This window comes from Manis javanica, chromosome 5, assembly GCF_040802235.1.
Source record: "Manis javanica isolate MJ-LG chromosome 5, MJ_LKY, whole genome shotgun sequence".
Classification (NCBI taxonomy): Eukaryota; Metazoa; Chordata; class Mammalia; order Pholidota; family Manidae; genus Manis; species Manis javanica.
This window is the reverse complement of record NC_133160.1, coordinates 169,681,882-169,699,997: the sequence shown is the minus strand read 5'-3', so window position 1 is coordinate 169,699,997 and position 18,116 is coordinate 169,681,882. Positions and strand designations below refer to the sequence as shown.

General features: G+C 45.4%; 1 protein-coding gene across 10 annotated transcripts in view; it reads right to left on the bottom strand.

Moving 5' to 3' along the window:
• PCGF3 (polycomb group ring finger 3) overlaps positions 1-18,116 on the bottom strand; it is a 77,616-nt gene that overhangs the window by 4,985 nt on the left and 54,515 nt on the right. For 2 of the 10 annotated variants that reach the window (XM_073237893.1, XM_073237897.1), the window contains 2 exons: positions 12,018-12,098; positions 7,165-11,277 (listed from right to left, as the gene is read on the bottom strand). The exons of 3 other annotated variants lie outside the window; for them this stretch is intronic. In XM_073237893.1, the coding sequence (XP_073093994.1) occupies positions 11,230-11,277; positions 12,018-12,098 (129 nt within the window). In that variant the 3' untranslated portion in view covers positions 7,165-11,229. 5 more of the 10 variants (XR_012131852.1, XR_012131851.1, XM_073237895.1 and 2 more) reach the window with 5 other exon arrangements.

Sequence of the window (18,116 nt, the reverse complement as noted above, 5' to 3'; positions counted from 1 at the left end):
GTCCATTTAAACAGTTGGGTTGTTGTCTTTAGACTTCATTTTTTTGAGTTTTCGATTTTCAGAAAAATTGAGTGGAGAGTACAGAGATTTCCCACAGACCTCCTCATTTCCCCTCATTTCCCACATTACTTTGCTACCATTGTGAACTAATATCCATACATTGTTATTAACTAAAGCCCAGTTTCCATGTGGCTCACTCTCTGTGTTGTATATTCTGTGGGTTTTGACAGATGTGTAAGGGCACTTGTCCACTATTATGGTGTCACAGAGGAGCTTCTCTGCCCTAAAAACTGTCTGTGCTCCATCTCTTCATCATGACAATGTGCATTCAAGGTTCCTTCATGTCCCTTCATGGCTTGATCCCTCATTGATTTTTAGGGCTGAATAATATTCCATTGTCTGGTTGGTCCATAGTTTATTTATCCATCACATGCAGAAGGACATCTTGGTTGTATCCAAGTTTTGGTAATGATGAATAAGGCTGTTATAAATATTTGTGAAAAGTTTGTGTGGATGTAAGTTTTCATTTCATTTGGGTAAATACCAAGGAGTGCAATTGTCGCATGGTATGGAAAAATATGTTCAGTTTTGTAAGAAACTGCCAAAATGCCTTCCTGCATGGTTGCATTCTCTGCATTTCCACCACCTGTGAGTGAGACTTCCTGTTGCTCCATGGCTGCACCAGCATTTGTTGTTGTCAGTGTTCCAGATTTTGGCTATTCTGACAGGTGTCATTATTATTTTAATTAGCAGTTCTCTAATGACATATGTTACTTAGCATTTACTCACACACTGTTTGTCATCAGTATCTTTGGTGAGGTGTCTGTTCAGGTTTTTAAAAAAACTGCCCATTTTTTAATTGAGCTGTTTTCTTATTGTTGAGTTTTAGGAGTCCTTTGTACATTTTGGATAACAATTCTTTATCAGGCGTGTGATTTGCAGATATTTCCTCCCAATGGGTGGCTTCTCTTTTCATTCTCTTGGCAGTATCTCTCACAGACAAGAAGTTTTTAGTTTGAATAAAATCCAACTTACCAATTTTTTCTTTCATGCTTTTGGTGTTGTATCTAAGAAGTCACCACCAGACCAAAGATCATTTAGGTTTTCTTCTATGTCATCTTTTTTTAATTAAGATATCATTGATATACATTCTTAATGAAGGTTTCACAAGAAAAACAATGTGGTTATTACATTCACCCTTAATATTGAGTCCCCGCTATATCTTCCCGTCACTGTCCATCTGTGTAGTAAGATGCCACAGAGTCCCAACTTGTCTTCTCTGAGTTACACTGTCCTCCCCATGACCCCTCACACCATGTACACAATCATGATACCCCACAATCCCCTTCTCCCTCCCTCCACACCCACACTCCCCTACACCTCCCCTTTGGTAACCACTAGTCCCTTCTTGGAGTCTCTGAGTCGGCTGCTACTTGGTTCCTTCAGTTTTGCTTCGTTGTTATGCTCCACAGATGAAGGAAATCATTTGGTATTTGTGTCTCTCCGCTTGGCTTATTTCACTGAGCATAATACCCTCTAGCTCCATTCATGTTGTTGCGAATGGTAGGATCTGTTTTTTTCTTATGGCTGCGTAATATTCCATTGTGTATATGTACCACATCTTCTTTATCCATTCATCTACCTATGGACACTTAGGTGGCTTCATATCTTGGCTATTGTAAATAGTGCTGCGATAAACATAGGGGTGCATATGTCTTTTTGAATCTGAACTTGTATTCTTTGGGTAAATTCCTAGGAGTGGAATTCTCAGGTCAAATGGTATTTCTATTTTTAGTTATTTTTGGCACCTCCATACTGCTTTCCACAATGGTTGAACTAGTTTACATTCCCACCAGCAGTGTAGGAGGGCTCCCCTTTCTCCACAACCTCGCCAGCATTTGCTGTTCTTTGTCTTTTTGATGCTGGCCATCCTAACTGGTGTGAGGTGATATCTCATTGTGGTTCTAATGTACATTTCCTGATTACTGATGTGGAGCATCTTTTCATGTGCCTGTTGGCCATCTGAATTTCTTCTTTGGATCTTCTATGTTATCTTTTAGGAATTTCATAGTTTTGCATTTTACACTTAGTCTATGAAATACTTTTAATTAATGAATTATTGTGAAGGGTGTAAGGTCTGTGTTTAGTTCCATTTGTTTGTTTTTGCAGGTGGATGTCCTGTTGTTCCAGCACCATTTGTAGAAATTCATTGGATTGCTTTTGTTCCTTTGTCAAAGATCAGACCATTCTATTCACGTGGGTCTATCTCTGGGTCTCTATCCTGGTACATGGGTCTGTTTGTCTAGTCTTTCATCAATACCACACTATTTTGATTATGGCAGCTTCAACATAAGTCTTGAAATTGGATAGTGCCAGTCCTCTGTTTTTCCTTTGGTATTGATTGTCTATTTGGGTCTCTTGCCTACTCATATAAACCTCAGAATTAGTTGTTGATATCCACAAGATAATATAGCATGTTGGGAGACATAGCATGCTGGGATTTTAATTGGGATTTCATTGAATCTATAGGTCCAGTTGGGAAGAACTGCCATATTAACAATATTGAGTCTTTCTTTCCATGAACATGGAATGTCTTCTGTTATTTTGATCTTTGGTTTCTTTCATCAGAGTTTTATAGTTTCCTCAATAGATCTTTTACATATTTTGTTAGATTTATACTTATGTATTTATTTTCCTTTTGGTATTAATGTAAATAGTATTGTATTTTTAGTTCCAAATTCCAAATGTTCTGTGCTGGTAGTTCATATAATTTATTTTTTGAATTATTATATACCAGAACTTTTTTTTAAAGTGTACAGTTCTACAAAATAGCAGCAGACTCACAGACTCCACAAAGGGACTAGTGGTTACCAAAGGGGAGGGGTGTGGGAGGGCGGGTGGGGAGGGAGGGAGAAGGGGATTGAGGGGTATTATGTTTAGTACACATGGTGTGGGGGGGTCACAGGGAAAACAGTGTAGCACAGAGAAGACACATAGTGGATCTGTGGCATGTTGCTGCACTGATGGACAGTGACTGCACTGGGGTGGGGGGGGACTTGATAATATGGGTAAATGCAGTAACCACATTGTTTTTTTCATGTCAAACCTTCATAAGACTGTATATAAATAATACCTTAATAAAAACATTTTTTTAAACTGTACAGTTCTATGAATTATAATGTACAGAACTGTGTAATTGACTAATACTTAATGGTGAAACACTGAATGCTTTCCCCCTAATATGGCAAAAAAGATAAGGATGTCCTCTCTTCCCACACCTACTCAATGCTGGAAGTCCTAGCCGGTGCAATGGGGCGAGAGAGGAAGTAGAAGCGACACAGACTGGAGAGGGAGACGTAAAACTTCCCCTATTCACTGACTACATGATTATCTGTGTAGAAGGTCACACAGTAATCTAAAGCGACAGCAACATGATCATAGGGTAACACAAAAAATCAATCTTATTATTATATACAAGCAATAAAGAGCAATACAAAATTGGAAACTGAAACTGAAAACAACAGCTTCCTTGAGAGACACTGAGAGACAGAGACAGAGATTGAGATAGACAGATGCATAGATACAGACAGAGACAAAGAAAAGGCAGACGGAAGACAGACTTGGCTGTAAGTGTAACCACACATGTACAGGTTCTCTGCTAAAAACTACAAAGTGCTAATAAAAGAAATTAAAGAAAACCTATGTAAATGGAGAGACATAGCATACTCGTAAATTGGAACACTTGAGATAATGAAAATGTTAATCTCTCCCAAAGTGACCTATAGAATTAACACAATCCCAAAAATCCCAGCAGGAGATTTTGTGCCTATAGATAAGGTAGCCCTAAAATTTATATGGAATGGTGAAAGTGCTAGGGGGGAACTACAATAATTTTTACAAACTTGGATGAATCACACTGCTCAATTTTAACACTTTCCATAAAGCAGTAACAGTCAGGACTGCAGTATTGGTAAGGGACAAACAGGCCAATGATCAGACCCACATGAATATGGCCACTTGATCTTTGACAGCAGTGCAAAAGCAACCCGGTGGAGAAAGGACAGGCTTTTCAGCAAATGGTGATGGAACAATTGGTTATCCATATGCAAAAAATTTAACCTTAGCCTAAACCTCAGACCTTACAACTAACTCAAAGTGGATCACATATAAATATAAAACATAAAACTATGAAATGTTTGCAAGAAAACAGAAAATTATCTTAGTGATTAGGCATTTGGCAGAATTCTTAAACACCAAAAGCATAATCCATAAAAGAAAAAATTGACATTTGGACTTCATCAAAATTAAAAACATCTTTCCTGCAAAACACAGTGTTGAGAATAAAGACAAGTTGGAGACTGGGAGAAATATTCATAAATCACATATCAAACTCAGAACTTGTATCCAGAATATATAAAGAACTCTCAAAACTCAACTAAATTAAAACATGGGCAAAAGAAATGAATAGATATTGCACCAAAGATATGATGACAAATAAGTACATGAGGTGCTCAACATCAGTAGCCATTAGGGAAATGCAAATATGAACCATGAGATACCACTACACACCTACAAAACTGGCTAAAATCAGACAGAACACTGACAGCCCATGGGTGTGGAGGCCTGAAATTTGCTCCTGGAAATGCAAGTAGGGAAGCTACTCTGGAAGGCAGTTGGCAGTTTCTTATAAACAAGACACCATATGACCCAGCAATCCTACTACTAGAGAAACAAAATCTCATGTCCATGGGAAAACCTGTACATGAATGTTCATAGCTGCTCTATTCACAATCATCAAAAACTAAAAAATGACTAAGCTTTTTCTTAGGTGAATTGGTAAGCAAACTGGTATATCCAGGTAGTGGAATACTATGCAGCAATAAAAAAGTATATAGATACATGCAGCAACTTGGATGGACCTCAAAGACTGAAGGAATAGTCTCAGCAGGTGATATATATACAACTCTCTTTGCGTGATATTCCTGAAAAGACAAAATTATACTGCTGGAGATCACTGTTGCCAGGGATTATGAGTGGGGAGGAGGGTATTGCAATAAAAGGTTGGTATTAAGGAGTTTTGGGGATGATTGGACCATTCTGTGTCCTGATGTAGTGGTGGTGGCTACATGAACCTGCACATATGCTAAAACTTCAAAAGCCAAAAAAGGTTTTTTAATTAAAAAGTTTTATATACATTTCCTGATTAAAATATTTAGTAAGCTATAACAGAAGGAAATTCCTTGACTTAGTAAAAAGTATTTATCAAAATCCCACTGCAATCATGCTTCAGGAGACATTAAGAATATTCTCATGAGGTCACAATGCACAGTGCTTGTTGTCACCATAAATCAACGTTCTTCTAGCGATGCCAGCAGAGATCACGAACCGCAGAGGATAAAAGTGGGTAAATGGGGGAAGACTGAGTGTTGTAACACAACCTTGTGTGGACATCCAAGAAAACCACCCAGAAACTCTTCAGGCCAAACTCTTTTGGCGCAAACACCAGTGTTTTCTCTATTCCAGAAAAACAATTAGCACATGGGCCACTCCACCCACCTCCCTGAGGAAAGACACATGAAGTATGTAAGAATTGTACGAAGACTATGTGGGAGCTCTCCTGCAAACTCTAAAGAGGCATCTGGACACACAAATGTGCCCTATTATGGGTGTGAAAAGCCCACCCTGAAAATGAGAGGCACCATGCAGGCCTAGGGAGAGAAGTGTGCGTGCCAGGGGCCTGTCTCCTCTCCGTCTCCCCAGAGCTCTGGGTTCCTAGAGACAAGAGGACAGTAGACAGTGCCATCAGGTGCCTCCAAGAACTCTCAGAATTTATGCCTGTTTGGTGCTTTCCAAGATCTGAGGGAGAGGAGCTCCTTCCCACCAATCAGAGCAAATTCTTCATCCAAGTGTTTCTGACTTGGTCTATTTGCTACAAAGACCAGACCTTTTTACCTTTGACCAAAAATGTTCTTAAAGAAGCAAATTAATTTTTATAGTCCCCCAATACATTTTTTAAAACATAGGAATACATGTAATGGTCAAACAACTTATTTTTTTACATCCAAATAAAATCCAGGGACAGTAAAGCTGTGACAAGAATACTGTTGTAGAGCAGAGCCCGCTGCCTCAGCGTGGCTGAGACTTGGCCCTCTCCCAGGACCAGGGCCAGCATCTTGCTTCCATGTATACCAGAGCAGAGGGAACAAAATTCAACAGATGGGCCAGAGCGTGCCTTTGGTCTCTGATGGAGGGATGTGTGCACAGTGCCTTTCTCCCCCCAAATTATCTGCAATGGTTCATTTCATGCATCAATGCCACTGGGCCCAGGTACCCAGATTAAATTAATTGTTCTGGGTGTGTCTGTGGGGACATTCCCAATTAGACTAGCATTTGAATCAGTGGACTGAGCCCTCCCCAACATGGATGGGCACCACTCAACCCCTCAAGGGCCTGAGTAAAACCAAAAAGGGGAGTAATTGGGAGCTCCTCCTGCCCTGGGCTGCCTGGTACCACTGGCCTAGGGGGTCTCCAGTTGACAGATAACCCTGTGATCAAACTTCTCATGCCAAATCTCCTTTGATGTACATGTATAGGCATATGTGTACATGTATATACATGTATAGATGTAAAGCTGTGTGTATGGTATATGCATGTGCGTATATGTGCATAGGTGTGTGTACATGTATGGTGTGTGTATGCATGTGTATGTGTGCCACTACATGCATGTGTGTGTGTATGACCTTCTGCCAGGTCTGTTCCTCCGGAGACCCTAACACACTAACAGAGAAAGTAAAAGACCGTCTGCCAGCCCACTCACAGGAGGCAGCAGGCCCTTCCAACTGCGCTCTCACCAGCACACACAGCTCTACACCAAGACGAACTCTCTCCAAGCAAACAGACGAGCAGTTCCCACGGAGCCTCTGGTACCAGACACTGGACCAATCGAAATGAGGTTCTGTCTCCAAGGTGACAGCCAAGGACAAATGCCGGGTGGAGCGAAGTGATCGGTTAGTCACCTTGCGAGGGCTCAGGGCTGGGGAGGACAGGAGCAGCAGCAGTGTGCTGCATGTGCGCACGGTCTACAGCAACCCCATTGCTGCGTTACCCCAACATCATCCTGCACCTTACAAGTATTTCGCATAATAAATTTCCAGCCTGAAAGAATTCTGTTAAGTTTTTCTTTTGCTTTTATTACAAGCATATAATATTAATTGGCAAAACACTGAATACAAGCTTCACTACCATAAAATCAAAACATTAAGCAATATTCCAAAAAAGATTTTAGACAAAAACTAACCACCAATAGTACAAAAATTACACACCAACACAAAGCATAAAAAATGTAAACTTTCAAATTAAACAGTCAAAAATATGTATCTGCAATGTCATCTCCACAAACCGCCAGAGTCCATGTCGCCACATGTGATGACGAGGCTTAGCGGGGAGCTTTTGCCCTGCACCTACACCATTTGGGAACAAATAGTTTCCTTACACCTGATCAAGTTGTTGGAGCAGACACGTACACTAATGCTACACACATTTCCGGGGACACGCAAACTGCAGTCCACCCTCAGACATGCTCCTGGACATGGTGAACTGCACACACCTATGCAGGGCAGGCAGTTCCCCAGCAGAAGCTTCCGCCCTGCCTGGAGGGGAAAATCTCTGCAAGGCTCTCAGTGTAGTTTGAATGACGGTTTTCCAATCTATTTATCCCAACTTAATTATTAGTTGGATTAAATACCAAAGCAGAGAAACATTGGTTTACCACACTGAGGTCACATGTGATATGGTGAAGTGTGAATGATTTCCTGAGGAAATAGAGAAACTGAATTTTTTGTGATTTAGTTATCTGCACTAAATTTAATTTTAATGTTTTGAGAGCATGTCACATATTCATGTACAATGTATAAATCAGCTGGCTCATTCCTAGAACATTCAATCGCATGACACATTTCAAATTACTGTAAAATGGTATCCTGTGCGCTCTGAGAAAAAACATCAAACCAACTTCTAAAGTCTAATGCCACGAAGAGGCATTCAAGGCTGCAGGCCCTGGAGGGCTCCGGAGGCCCCGAGAAGCTGCCCCTGCACATCTGTGGCTGGCAGAGGGGTGGTACATCCAGGGCCGAGCACGCGGGGCCTGAGTGCCTGAGGCTCCGGGCAGCCATGAGGCTGGTCTAGGATGGCGCCACAGGACACCCCATGGCCACCTGCCCGGTCCCTTATTTGTGAATATTGCTAACAGGCACACGCACAGGCGCTCCCAACAACAGCATTCTTTAATCATAACCACGAAAAAGGAAAAACCAATTAGCTGAATGTATGTATTTTGAAATTCCACCTATATTCCCTCTCACTTTAGCAGAATAGATGCTACATCACAATTTAAACATGTCTAATAAATGCATGTTGGAACCTATTGCACAAAAGGATAAAAAAATGCTCTTCATCCATATAAAACAAAAACATACAAATTAAAAGCTACTCGAACTAAAAAGAAGCTTGCAAAATATCTCACAATTTCATTTTATATGCCTGTAAATAAAGCTGGACCACCGAAACCAAACAATTGGATGGGAAAATATGCTAGAAGGCTTAAAATAGAATAAATAATTTTATAAAGTTTTCTTTTTTTAACCCCCCAAATCTTAAATTCAATATTATATATTCTCTCTGCATTTTCCATTTCCACGAAGACTGTACTTAGTGAGACCGTGTGCTGGGTAGCAAGCCCAGTGCTGGGGCAGATGCAGTAAGTAAGGTGACTGAACAGCTCTGCTTTACCAGCAAAAATAGTTGTGAAAACTACTTCACAGTAACTCCATCTGTTAAAAGGAACAGCATCTTAATAGGATCCAATCACTGGCTGATCCTGGCTTTCATGCTGGAAAAATAAAATTCAGCCTTTGATGTTAAATGAAGAAGTGACAGAAAAGAATAGTGGCTGCCGAAGCCCCCGCCTGGTGAGGCTGAATGGCTGCAGCGGGGGCTCCCGGGGTCCCGCGGTGAAGACAATCTGCGTGAGGAAATCTTAGAAAAATAGGTACTTCTGCTGCTGAGGTTAACACGATTACAGAAGCGGGTCACACACGAGGCGTCCGTGAGCAGCTGGGGATGTTCGCGCCAGCTCGACTCACCTCCACCCCTCTGCATGGTTACGTATGTCGACTTAGCACCGTAGCAAATTCAAGTGGTTTCAAAGATAGCTATAAAGTTACAAATATATATTACGAGTTTATTACAGCGATGTTCAGTTTAATGTGAGCTGTGATCAATTTTATTTGAGTTAGGGCGCTCATACTGTTCCATCCTGCCTTGCTTTCACACAGGAAAATACCTGAATTCCGATGCCGCACTTAGACCTGCGCTGTGGTGACGCGGACGCTTCAGCAGCGATGTGCACTTGAGGTAGACAGGCAGTATTCACTCATACACGACTACTCGCTGAACCCTTGTACAGGAACTCTGAATAATGATCTGGGTGAATAGCACGCTCAGGTAAGTGAGTCATTCAAACAGTACTGTGAGTTAATGGGCTGAAATGGGCGAATTATGAAAAACTCCTAACAAGGAATTTGTTTTTGTTTATGTTTTTTAAAAGGCCTTACATTAAAATCACTTGGATTGAGTTAGAGTGTTTTTCTTGTCATTAAGACCGGGTCTCATTAGTAGGTGCTTCTGACGTTTATGTGCACGAAACAGAAGGCAGAACGCGCAGCCCGAAACGGAGTGCGGCTGAGCCCAACCCGAACTCCCAGAGCTAATTCAAGGGGCGGTCTCGTCACCGGGGTGGGCTGTTTGGGGCCACCGTCAGGGACCCCGGAGAGGGAAGGGGGCCCACAGCTCACCAAGGAGCCCACGGATGTGCAAACGGAGCGGCAGCGCAAACCTCTCTGGAAAATGGTTCCTTCCCGTTGTGGCCCTTACGCATTCCAAGTTACTATTTTAAAGGAACAAATATTTATTGCTGGCAGAGTTCATTCCCTAATTTCACAAAAAAAATATTAACATTTGGGACGAGAAGGGGGTCCACAGAGTGTGCGCTGCCTGCGGCACGTCATTAAGTGACAGAAGCAAGGTCTCGCCACACAGGGCGGCCCCCTCAGGTTCTGCCCCACCCACCCCATCCCCTGGGGTACCCGGTTTGGAAAACCCTGACAGCCACAAAGCGAGCGGAGAGGAGGGGGGAGCCGATGTCTCCACCTGGTAAGGTGGGTGTGGCGGGAAGCCGCATGGGCAGACAAGGGGCTTGGGCACCCACAGGGCAGCAGGCCCCTCGTCTGATGGGTGGTGCCTCTCAGGAAAAGCCCCCACACAAATGCCACCATCTCTTTTTAGCAAAATGAAAGTGGGAAAGAATAGCGGGAAATTAAATGTGGCACCGAACAATTTGTGCCCTAAAATTTAATAAAGCAACTTTTACAAACAAGAATTGTACTGTGAACCAGCGTGAAGCTGGCCGAACTGCGTCAGGTCTGCCCTGCTGAGAGTGCGGGATGGCGATGTCAGGCTTCACCATGTCCATTTTCCAGGAAGCAGCGGGGATGCAGCCCCCTCCCCTCAGGGCCACGTGGCCCCAAGTGTGTCCACATGGAGCAGCTGTGGGAGGCCAAGCCTGCCATGTAGCCCAAGGGGAGTCTGGAGCTGTTAGCTTGGTATGTTTCGTAACATAGAAAATTAAATACTGTGATTAACTCATAATATTAATGGAAACATCTTTTGGTATGCTTTTAAATTAAATTTTTATAAATCTTCTAAGTCTTCAGGAAGCTATGGGCAACATAAATATCATTCACCATGAAAAGATATTTTTTCAATAACTTAGGAAGGATTCAATAAGCGTACAAGTATTTTTGAGGCTTATGAACTAACTCATAAACTAAACTGAAATGACCAAGATTTTCAAGACCTGGGAAGCAAGCAAAGGCCATGTCTGACGGAGTAAAGCATGTCACCAGTATGGTCCTCAAGCCTGTGACTGTGGCAGAGACGGTGCTCGCCGGGAGGGAGACTGTGAAGTGTCCGTCATCTTGTGACCGTGGCGCTGGTAGTGTCTTCTTGAGTGTGAACTCTCTCATACAAAAGTTATAAATACTCTCTATTCAGAAATCTGGTCCACACAGCACCCAGAGGCAACGTTCTAAAGCGCGGTCGTGGTCCTGCCCGGCCACGCGCTTGATGGGCACCCCGGGCGCCAGGGCCGAGTCCCTGCTGTGGCCAGCCCGCTCACAGCAAGTCCATCTTGGGTCTGTAGTGCAGCAGGAGCGGCGCCTTCTGCAAGACAAACCGACAGCCTCTCTCAGCGGGTGCGGACGGGAAGAGGCAGCACACAGCTGCCCCAAGGAGACCAGGGTGCTGACCGGCACCGGGAAGCCGCCTCCAACAGTTGCATCAGCTGTGACAGGCATTCGGGTGGGACAGAGGCCGAGAGGGCTGAGTCCCCCTCCCCAGGGCCCAGGTAGCCCGTGGACCGCCCGTGCACCCTGCTGCCTGCTGACCCTGCCCCCTTCTCTCTGGGCCCTCCAGACCTTTCTATGCTCCCTCAGACCTTCAGCAGTGGCCCCGGTCGGCTGTGGCTCTGGTTGGCCACGGCCGTGGTTGGCATGGCCAAGTTGGCCCTCGCTGTCTGTTGTCCTCCTGAGCAGCTGCCCCTGAACGTGGTGTCTCTCTCATCTGATTCCTGCTTCAGAAAGGTTCCCAAAGACTGGAGGTCACTCTGCGATGGCAGCAGCCACCACCTCCCTGACTCACTGCAGCAAGTCGGTCTCCTTGACCGGGAGGGACGGGGTGAGTTGCGGTGCAGGCCTGGCGCTGGAGGGCGCTCATAGGGCTGCACCTTCCTCGTGCCAGGCTGACTATGGGGTTGAAAACTTCGAAATGACTGCCCTTCCACAACAATCCTGTGACCGAATCGTTATTTCTAAGCTCTTAGCTAAAAATGTGCATAAAGATAAAAAAATACTTTTAGCACTGAAAATCAAATAAAACATATCAGTACAGAGGGATGGTCTCACCTTGAATCTCCACCTCGTGACAACCACAAATTTGAGCGTGTGGTCCTTACCCAGAATCTCCTCGTTGCATAAAATGTCCAGCTGGCGGGAGAAAGAAGGCTTCGGTCAGGTGGGCTCTTCCGCACCGACTGTGCCAGTCGGGGCACAAAGGTCACAGTCAGCTCCAGGGCGACGGGCCCTCACTTCCGGCAGCACAGACGGGGGAGCACTCAGAAGGCCCCCCCACCAATTCCACCTGAGGGCCGAGAGCACCTGGGGGGCCTCCGTCCACATCCACCAACAGGGGCGTTGGTGCCCCCACTGTGCCCCCCATCCGCCTGCTGGGCTGCAGCCCCAGGCTGCTCTTACCCAGAGTACCCTGTCCCCCACCTGAGGCCACTTCTTGGCCAAGCTTGTCCCACTCATCTCTGGAAAAAGGTAATGTGCTCCCCATTCAGTCTTTTTCCTTTTCCTAAAGACTATTTTTTGGAGCAGTTTTATGTTCACAGCAACTGAGAGGGAGGTGCAGATACTGCCCATGTGCCCCTGTCCACACCCACGGCCTCCCCCTCAACCCCTCCCCCCAAGGGGACGTTGTTACCATTGATGGACCTCCACTGACGTCCTCACCCCAAGTCCGCAGTTTCCATCAGGGCCGCTCTGTGGGGCACAGTCTACGGTTTGGACAGATGCACAGTGACACGTATCCACCATCACAGCATCACACAGAGTAGCTTCTCTGCCTGGAGATCCTCTGGGTTCCACCTGTCCCCCTACCCACCCCCGGCCCCTGGCAGCCCCTGATCCTTCCACTGTCTCCACAGTCCTGCTGTTTCCAGAACGTCATATTGTTGAGGTCACACAGCTTGGAGGCTTCTTTCCCTTAGTGATACGCATTTAAGGTTCCTCCATGGCTTTTCCTGGTTTCCTCATCCATCGCTTTTTAGAGCTGAATAGTATTCCATTGTCTGGATGGCCCACAGTCTGTCTGTCCAGCACCTGCTGAAGGTCACCTTGGTTGCTTCCAGTTTCTGGTGGTTATGAGTAAAGCCGCTGCAAACAGCTGAGCAGGTTTTTGTGTGCATACGTTTTCAGTTCATTTGAGTAAACACCAAGGAGCAGGATTACTGGATGGAATGGGAAGAGTGTGTTTAGTTGTGTAAGAAGCCGCCAAACCGCCTTACGGCACGGCTGCATCACCTGCATTCCCGCCACCGTGAGCGCGCGGTGCTGTCGGGCGCCTGCGTCTTTGCCATCCTGACGGGGGCGTGGCGGTGCCTCACTGTCATTCTGATGACAACGAATGTGGACCCCGATGGTCTTTCGGTCGCTCCCTTGGGGGCACAGGGTGAGAGGCCGGGCCGGCTGGTCACCTCACTGACACCAACGCTGCGCTTTGAGAGTAAAGACCCCTGCCCCGCATCCCCGGGCCCTCACTCGCCCCAGCTGCTTGTGGTCCTGGGCACTAGACCCACCACACGCCAAGGACCCCAACCTCGACCATGGGGCCTGGCGCTTACCTCCCACCACCTCATCGCGGTGTGCGGGCAGCGGCCTGTCCCCATGGCCACCCTCCCTGCTGTCACTCCTGATGCTGCCCTGCCCCTCAGCATGCCCCCCAACACCGCACACCACGTTGGTCTCCCAGTCAGTCTCTCGTGGATGCATGTCAGCGCCAGTGCTGGGAGAGAACCACAGCTCTGTTGAGAGTGCAAGGCCCCACCCACAGGAGGCCCCGCCCCACGAGGTGGTCCCTCCACTGCGGTGGGACCCGCCCTGCCAGAAGCTGCAGGGCCTCCCGACTTGCGGCTGCATCCCTCCAAACCATGCCGTGGCCGTCTGCTGTCTCCGATCCTCTTTTCTGTGTGTATCAATATTCACTCCTTTTTATTGTTTCGTAAAACTGGCAAAATACACACAGACGTCACTGTGACAGCCGTTCCTCAGCGCGCAGGTCACGAGAGTCACGTGCCCGTCACCCCAGAGCTCCTCCCGTCTCTTGCATCTTGTACCTGCTGATGGTGTCTCCCCTCCCCCAGCCCACCTCCCTCCCTCGCCTCTGTGGCTCGGGTATGATAGGCCTGCCAGCACTGGGCCACGCCGGACTGGTCCCTCCATGACAGGCTCGTCTGCCGAGCATCACATCCTCAGGTTCGCCGCGTGGGGCACGGGCCACAACTGCCTCCTCGTGGAGGCCGAGGAACATCCCTGCCTGGGCGGAAGGCCTTGTGCTCAGCCACCCGTCCCTCCACGGACAGGCTGCCCCGACGTCTCCGCTGTCGGGAACACTGCCCCCATGGGCATGGGTGCAGATGACTCTCCCAAGCTGGGGTTTGTTCCTGGACATGGTTTCGCTGGGTTGCATGGCAGTTCTGTTCAGTTTTCTGAGGAACCTCTGCACTGTCCCCACAGAGGCTGCACCGTTTACGTCCCCGTGGGCCGTGCACGGCCCCAGCCTCCCCGACTGCCTGAAGCCATCCATCCTCATGGGTATGAGGTGGCTCTCCCTGTTTGATTTGCATTTACTGAGTTAGTGACGATCAGCATCTTTTCATGAACTTAGCGGCCATGTGTATCTGCTGCAGCAAAACTGGTTTTGTGTTGAATTTCAGGACTCCTCTGTATGTTCTGGATAATTCCACATTAGATACATGACTTACAAATACTTTCTCCCACTCTGTACAAAAGTTTTACATTTTGACTAGGTCCAATATGTCTATTTTTCCCCCCCACATGTGCTTTTGGTGCCGTACCCAAGAACCCATTGCCGAGTTCCGGACTGTGGCATCTCCGGTCCCCCTCCCCCCCACGGCTTCAGTCTCAGCCCTCCTGTGGGGCCCCAGCCCGTCTGGAGTCAGCTCTTCGTGCGTCAAGTGAGGCCCGGCCCAGCAGCACTCCCTTGCATGCAGACATCCGGTGGGCCCCAGCGCCCTTTGTTAAGACCCCCCCCCATCAAACGGCCCTGGCACCTTCATGGAAGGTCACTCGATCCTGTGTGTGCAGGTTTGCTTCCGGCCTCTCCGTTCTATGCCACTGGCCTGCGTGTCTGTCCTGACGTCGGCACCGTGCTGTGTGGACGACTGCAGCTTTGCAGTAAGTTCCGAAATCGGGAAGTGTGGGTCCTCCAGCTTTGTTCTTTTCCAAGATTATTTTTAGCTTTTTAGGTCCCTTGAGAATTTATATGAAATTTAGGATGGGTTTTTTTAAATTTCTGCCAAAAATGTCATGGGGTTTTAACAGGGATTGCACTGAATCTTCAGATGGCTTTGGGTAATGTGGGCATTTTCACAATATTAAGTCTTCCAGTCCAAGAACATGGAATATGTTTCCATTTTTCAAAATGTCTTCTTTAATTTCTTTCAGCAGTTTTTGTAGTTTGCACAGAAGCCAGCTGTATTTCTACGTGCGGAATGAGCAGTCGGAAAAGGAAATTACAACAACTTCATCTATGATAGCATCAAGAAGACAAAAAACACTTAGGAATTAACCAAGTTTCTGTGCTAACTTTGTGACTTACCTCGTGAGTTCATTTATCAGTTCTGACAGGTGTGTGTGTGTGTGTGTGTGTGTGTGTGTGTGTGTGTGTGTGTGTGTGTGTGTGACCTTGAGGGTTTTCTACACAGGAGATCATGTCATCTATAACCAGATATCATTTTGATTCTGCCATCTCAATTTGGATTCCAATTTTATTTTCTTGCCTAATCGTTTTGGCTGGAGCTTCCAGTATTAACATTGAATACAAGAGGTAAAAGTGGGCATCCCTCCCTTGCTCCTTATCTTAAAGAAAAAGCTTTCAGTCTTTCACCAAGTATGATGCTCATATTGGGCTTTTATATATGGTTTTTATTTTATTTTACTTCTATTTATGGCTTCTGTGCCTAACTTGCTGAGTCTTTTTATTATAAAAGTGGGACAATTTTGTCAAATGCTTTTCCTGCATCAGTTGAGGCAAGCCTGTGGTTTTTCCTTCATCCTGTGGATATTGCATATTGCATTGATCAATCTCTGTACTCCAGGAATAAATCCCAGTTGGTCATAGTGCACAATCCTTTTAATGTGCTGTTGAATTCTGTTTGCTAGCATTTTGTTGAGGATTCTGCATCAATGTTCATAAGGGACATTGGTGTGTAGTTTTCTCTTCTTACACTGTTTTTATGTGGCTTTGGTGTCTAGGTAATGCTGGCCTGACAGAATGAGTTAGGAAGTGTTCCCTCCTCTTCAATTTTTTGGAAAAGTTTGAGAAGGCTGTTATTAGTTTTTCTTTAAGAATTTGCGAGGGAAGCTATCAGCCTAGGGCATTTCTTTGTTGGGAGATTTTTTTTACTACTGACTCAATCTCCTTATTACTATGTATCTTTTCAAATTTTTATTTCCTTGTCATTTAGTCTTCATAGGTTTTCTTTTTCTTAATTAAGGTATCATTGATATACACTCTTATGAAGGTTTCACAAGAAAAACAATGTGGTCCCTCCCCATGCCCCATTGCAGTCACTGTCCATCAGTGTAGTGAGATGCCACAGAGTCCCTATTTGTCTTCTCTGTGCTACACTGTCTTCCCCGTGACCCCACACACACCATGTGCACCAATCATTATACCCCTCAATCCCCTTCTCCCTCCCTCACCACCCGCCCTCCCCCACCCCTCCCCCACCCCTCCCCCACCCCTCCCCTTTGGTAACTGCTAGTCCCTTCTTGGAGTCTGGGAGTCTGTTGCTATTTTGTTCCATCAGTTTTGCTTTGTTCTTATGCTCCACAAATGAGGGAAATCATTTGGTATTTGTCTTTCTCTGCCTGGCTTATTTCACTGAGCATAATGTCCTCCAGCTCCATCCATGTTGTTGCAAATGGTAGGATTTGTCTCTTTCTTATGGCTGAATAGTATTCTGCTGTGTACATGTATCACATCTGCTTTATCCATTCGTCTCTTCATAGGTTTTCTTATTGCAGGAATTTGTTTATTTCATGTAGGTTATCCAATATATTGGTGTACAGTTGTTCACAATACTCTTATAATCCTTTTTATTTCTGCAATCAGTAGTAATGTCCCGACTTTCATTCCAGATTTTAGTAGTTTGAGTCCTCTTTTTTTTCTTAGTCCATCTATGCTAAAGGCTTGTCAATTTTGTTGACCTTCTTGGAGAACTTATTTTTCTCTCTTTCTAGTCTCTATTTTTATTTACCTCTGCTTGAATATTTAGTATTTCTTTCCTTCTGCCAGCTTTGGATTTGGTTTGTTTTTCTAGGACTTCACATAAATTTAGATTGTTGATTGAGATCTTTCTTCTTTTAATTATAGTTATAAACTTCCCCTTTATCACTGCTTTAATCATGTCCCATTAGTTATTGTATGTTGTGCTTTCATTTTCATTTGTCTCTAAGTGTTTTCTAATTTCTCTTTGATTTCTCCTTTGATCCATTGGTTGTTTAAAAACGTGTTAATTTCCACAATTTTGTGAATTTTCAGTTCTCCCTTTGTTATTTATTTTTACTTCATGCCACTGTGGTCAGAGAAGATACTCTGTATGCTACCCACCTTCTAAAATCTATTGAGACAATTTGTGCCTGACTTCTCTTATAAGGACCCTTGTCATTGGATTTGGGGCCTTCCAGGACAACCCAGGATCATCCCATCTCAAGATTCTCAACACATCTGCAAAAACCTTTTTTCAAATGAAGTCATATTCACATGTTCTAGGGGTCAGGAAATAGACATACCTTTGGGTGGGGTCACCTTTCAAGCCACTTCAGTCTGCCTCCTGCCCAAATCCATGTCTATCCCACATGCAACATACACCTATTCCCCCCCAACCTTCCTGAGAGCCTCAGTCCATTCCAGCATCAACTCTAAACCCTAGAACCTCATCTAGATATCATCAGCTCAGCAACCCCATATCTTATCTTCTAAATCATAGGAATCGGGTATGGGTGAGACTGGGTGGGTAAGAACCACACTGGGGCAAATTCTTCTCCAGTCATGGACTTACGAAACTAGGAAATTATCTGCTCCCAAAATACAAGGGTGGGACATGCACAGGATGGAGACTCTTATTCCAAAAAGAATGCACGAGGGGGCGTAATGGGTCCCTGGTCTCAGGCCAGTGTGAAATCCATCAGGGAGAA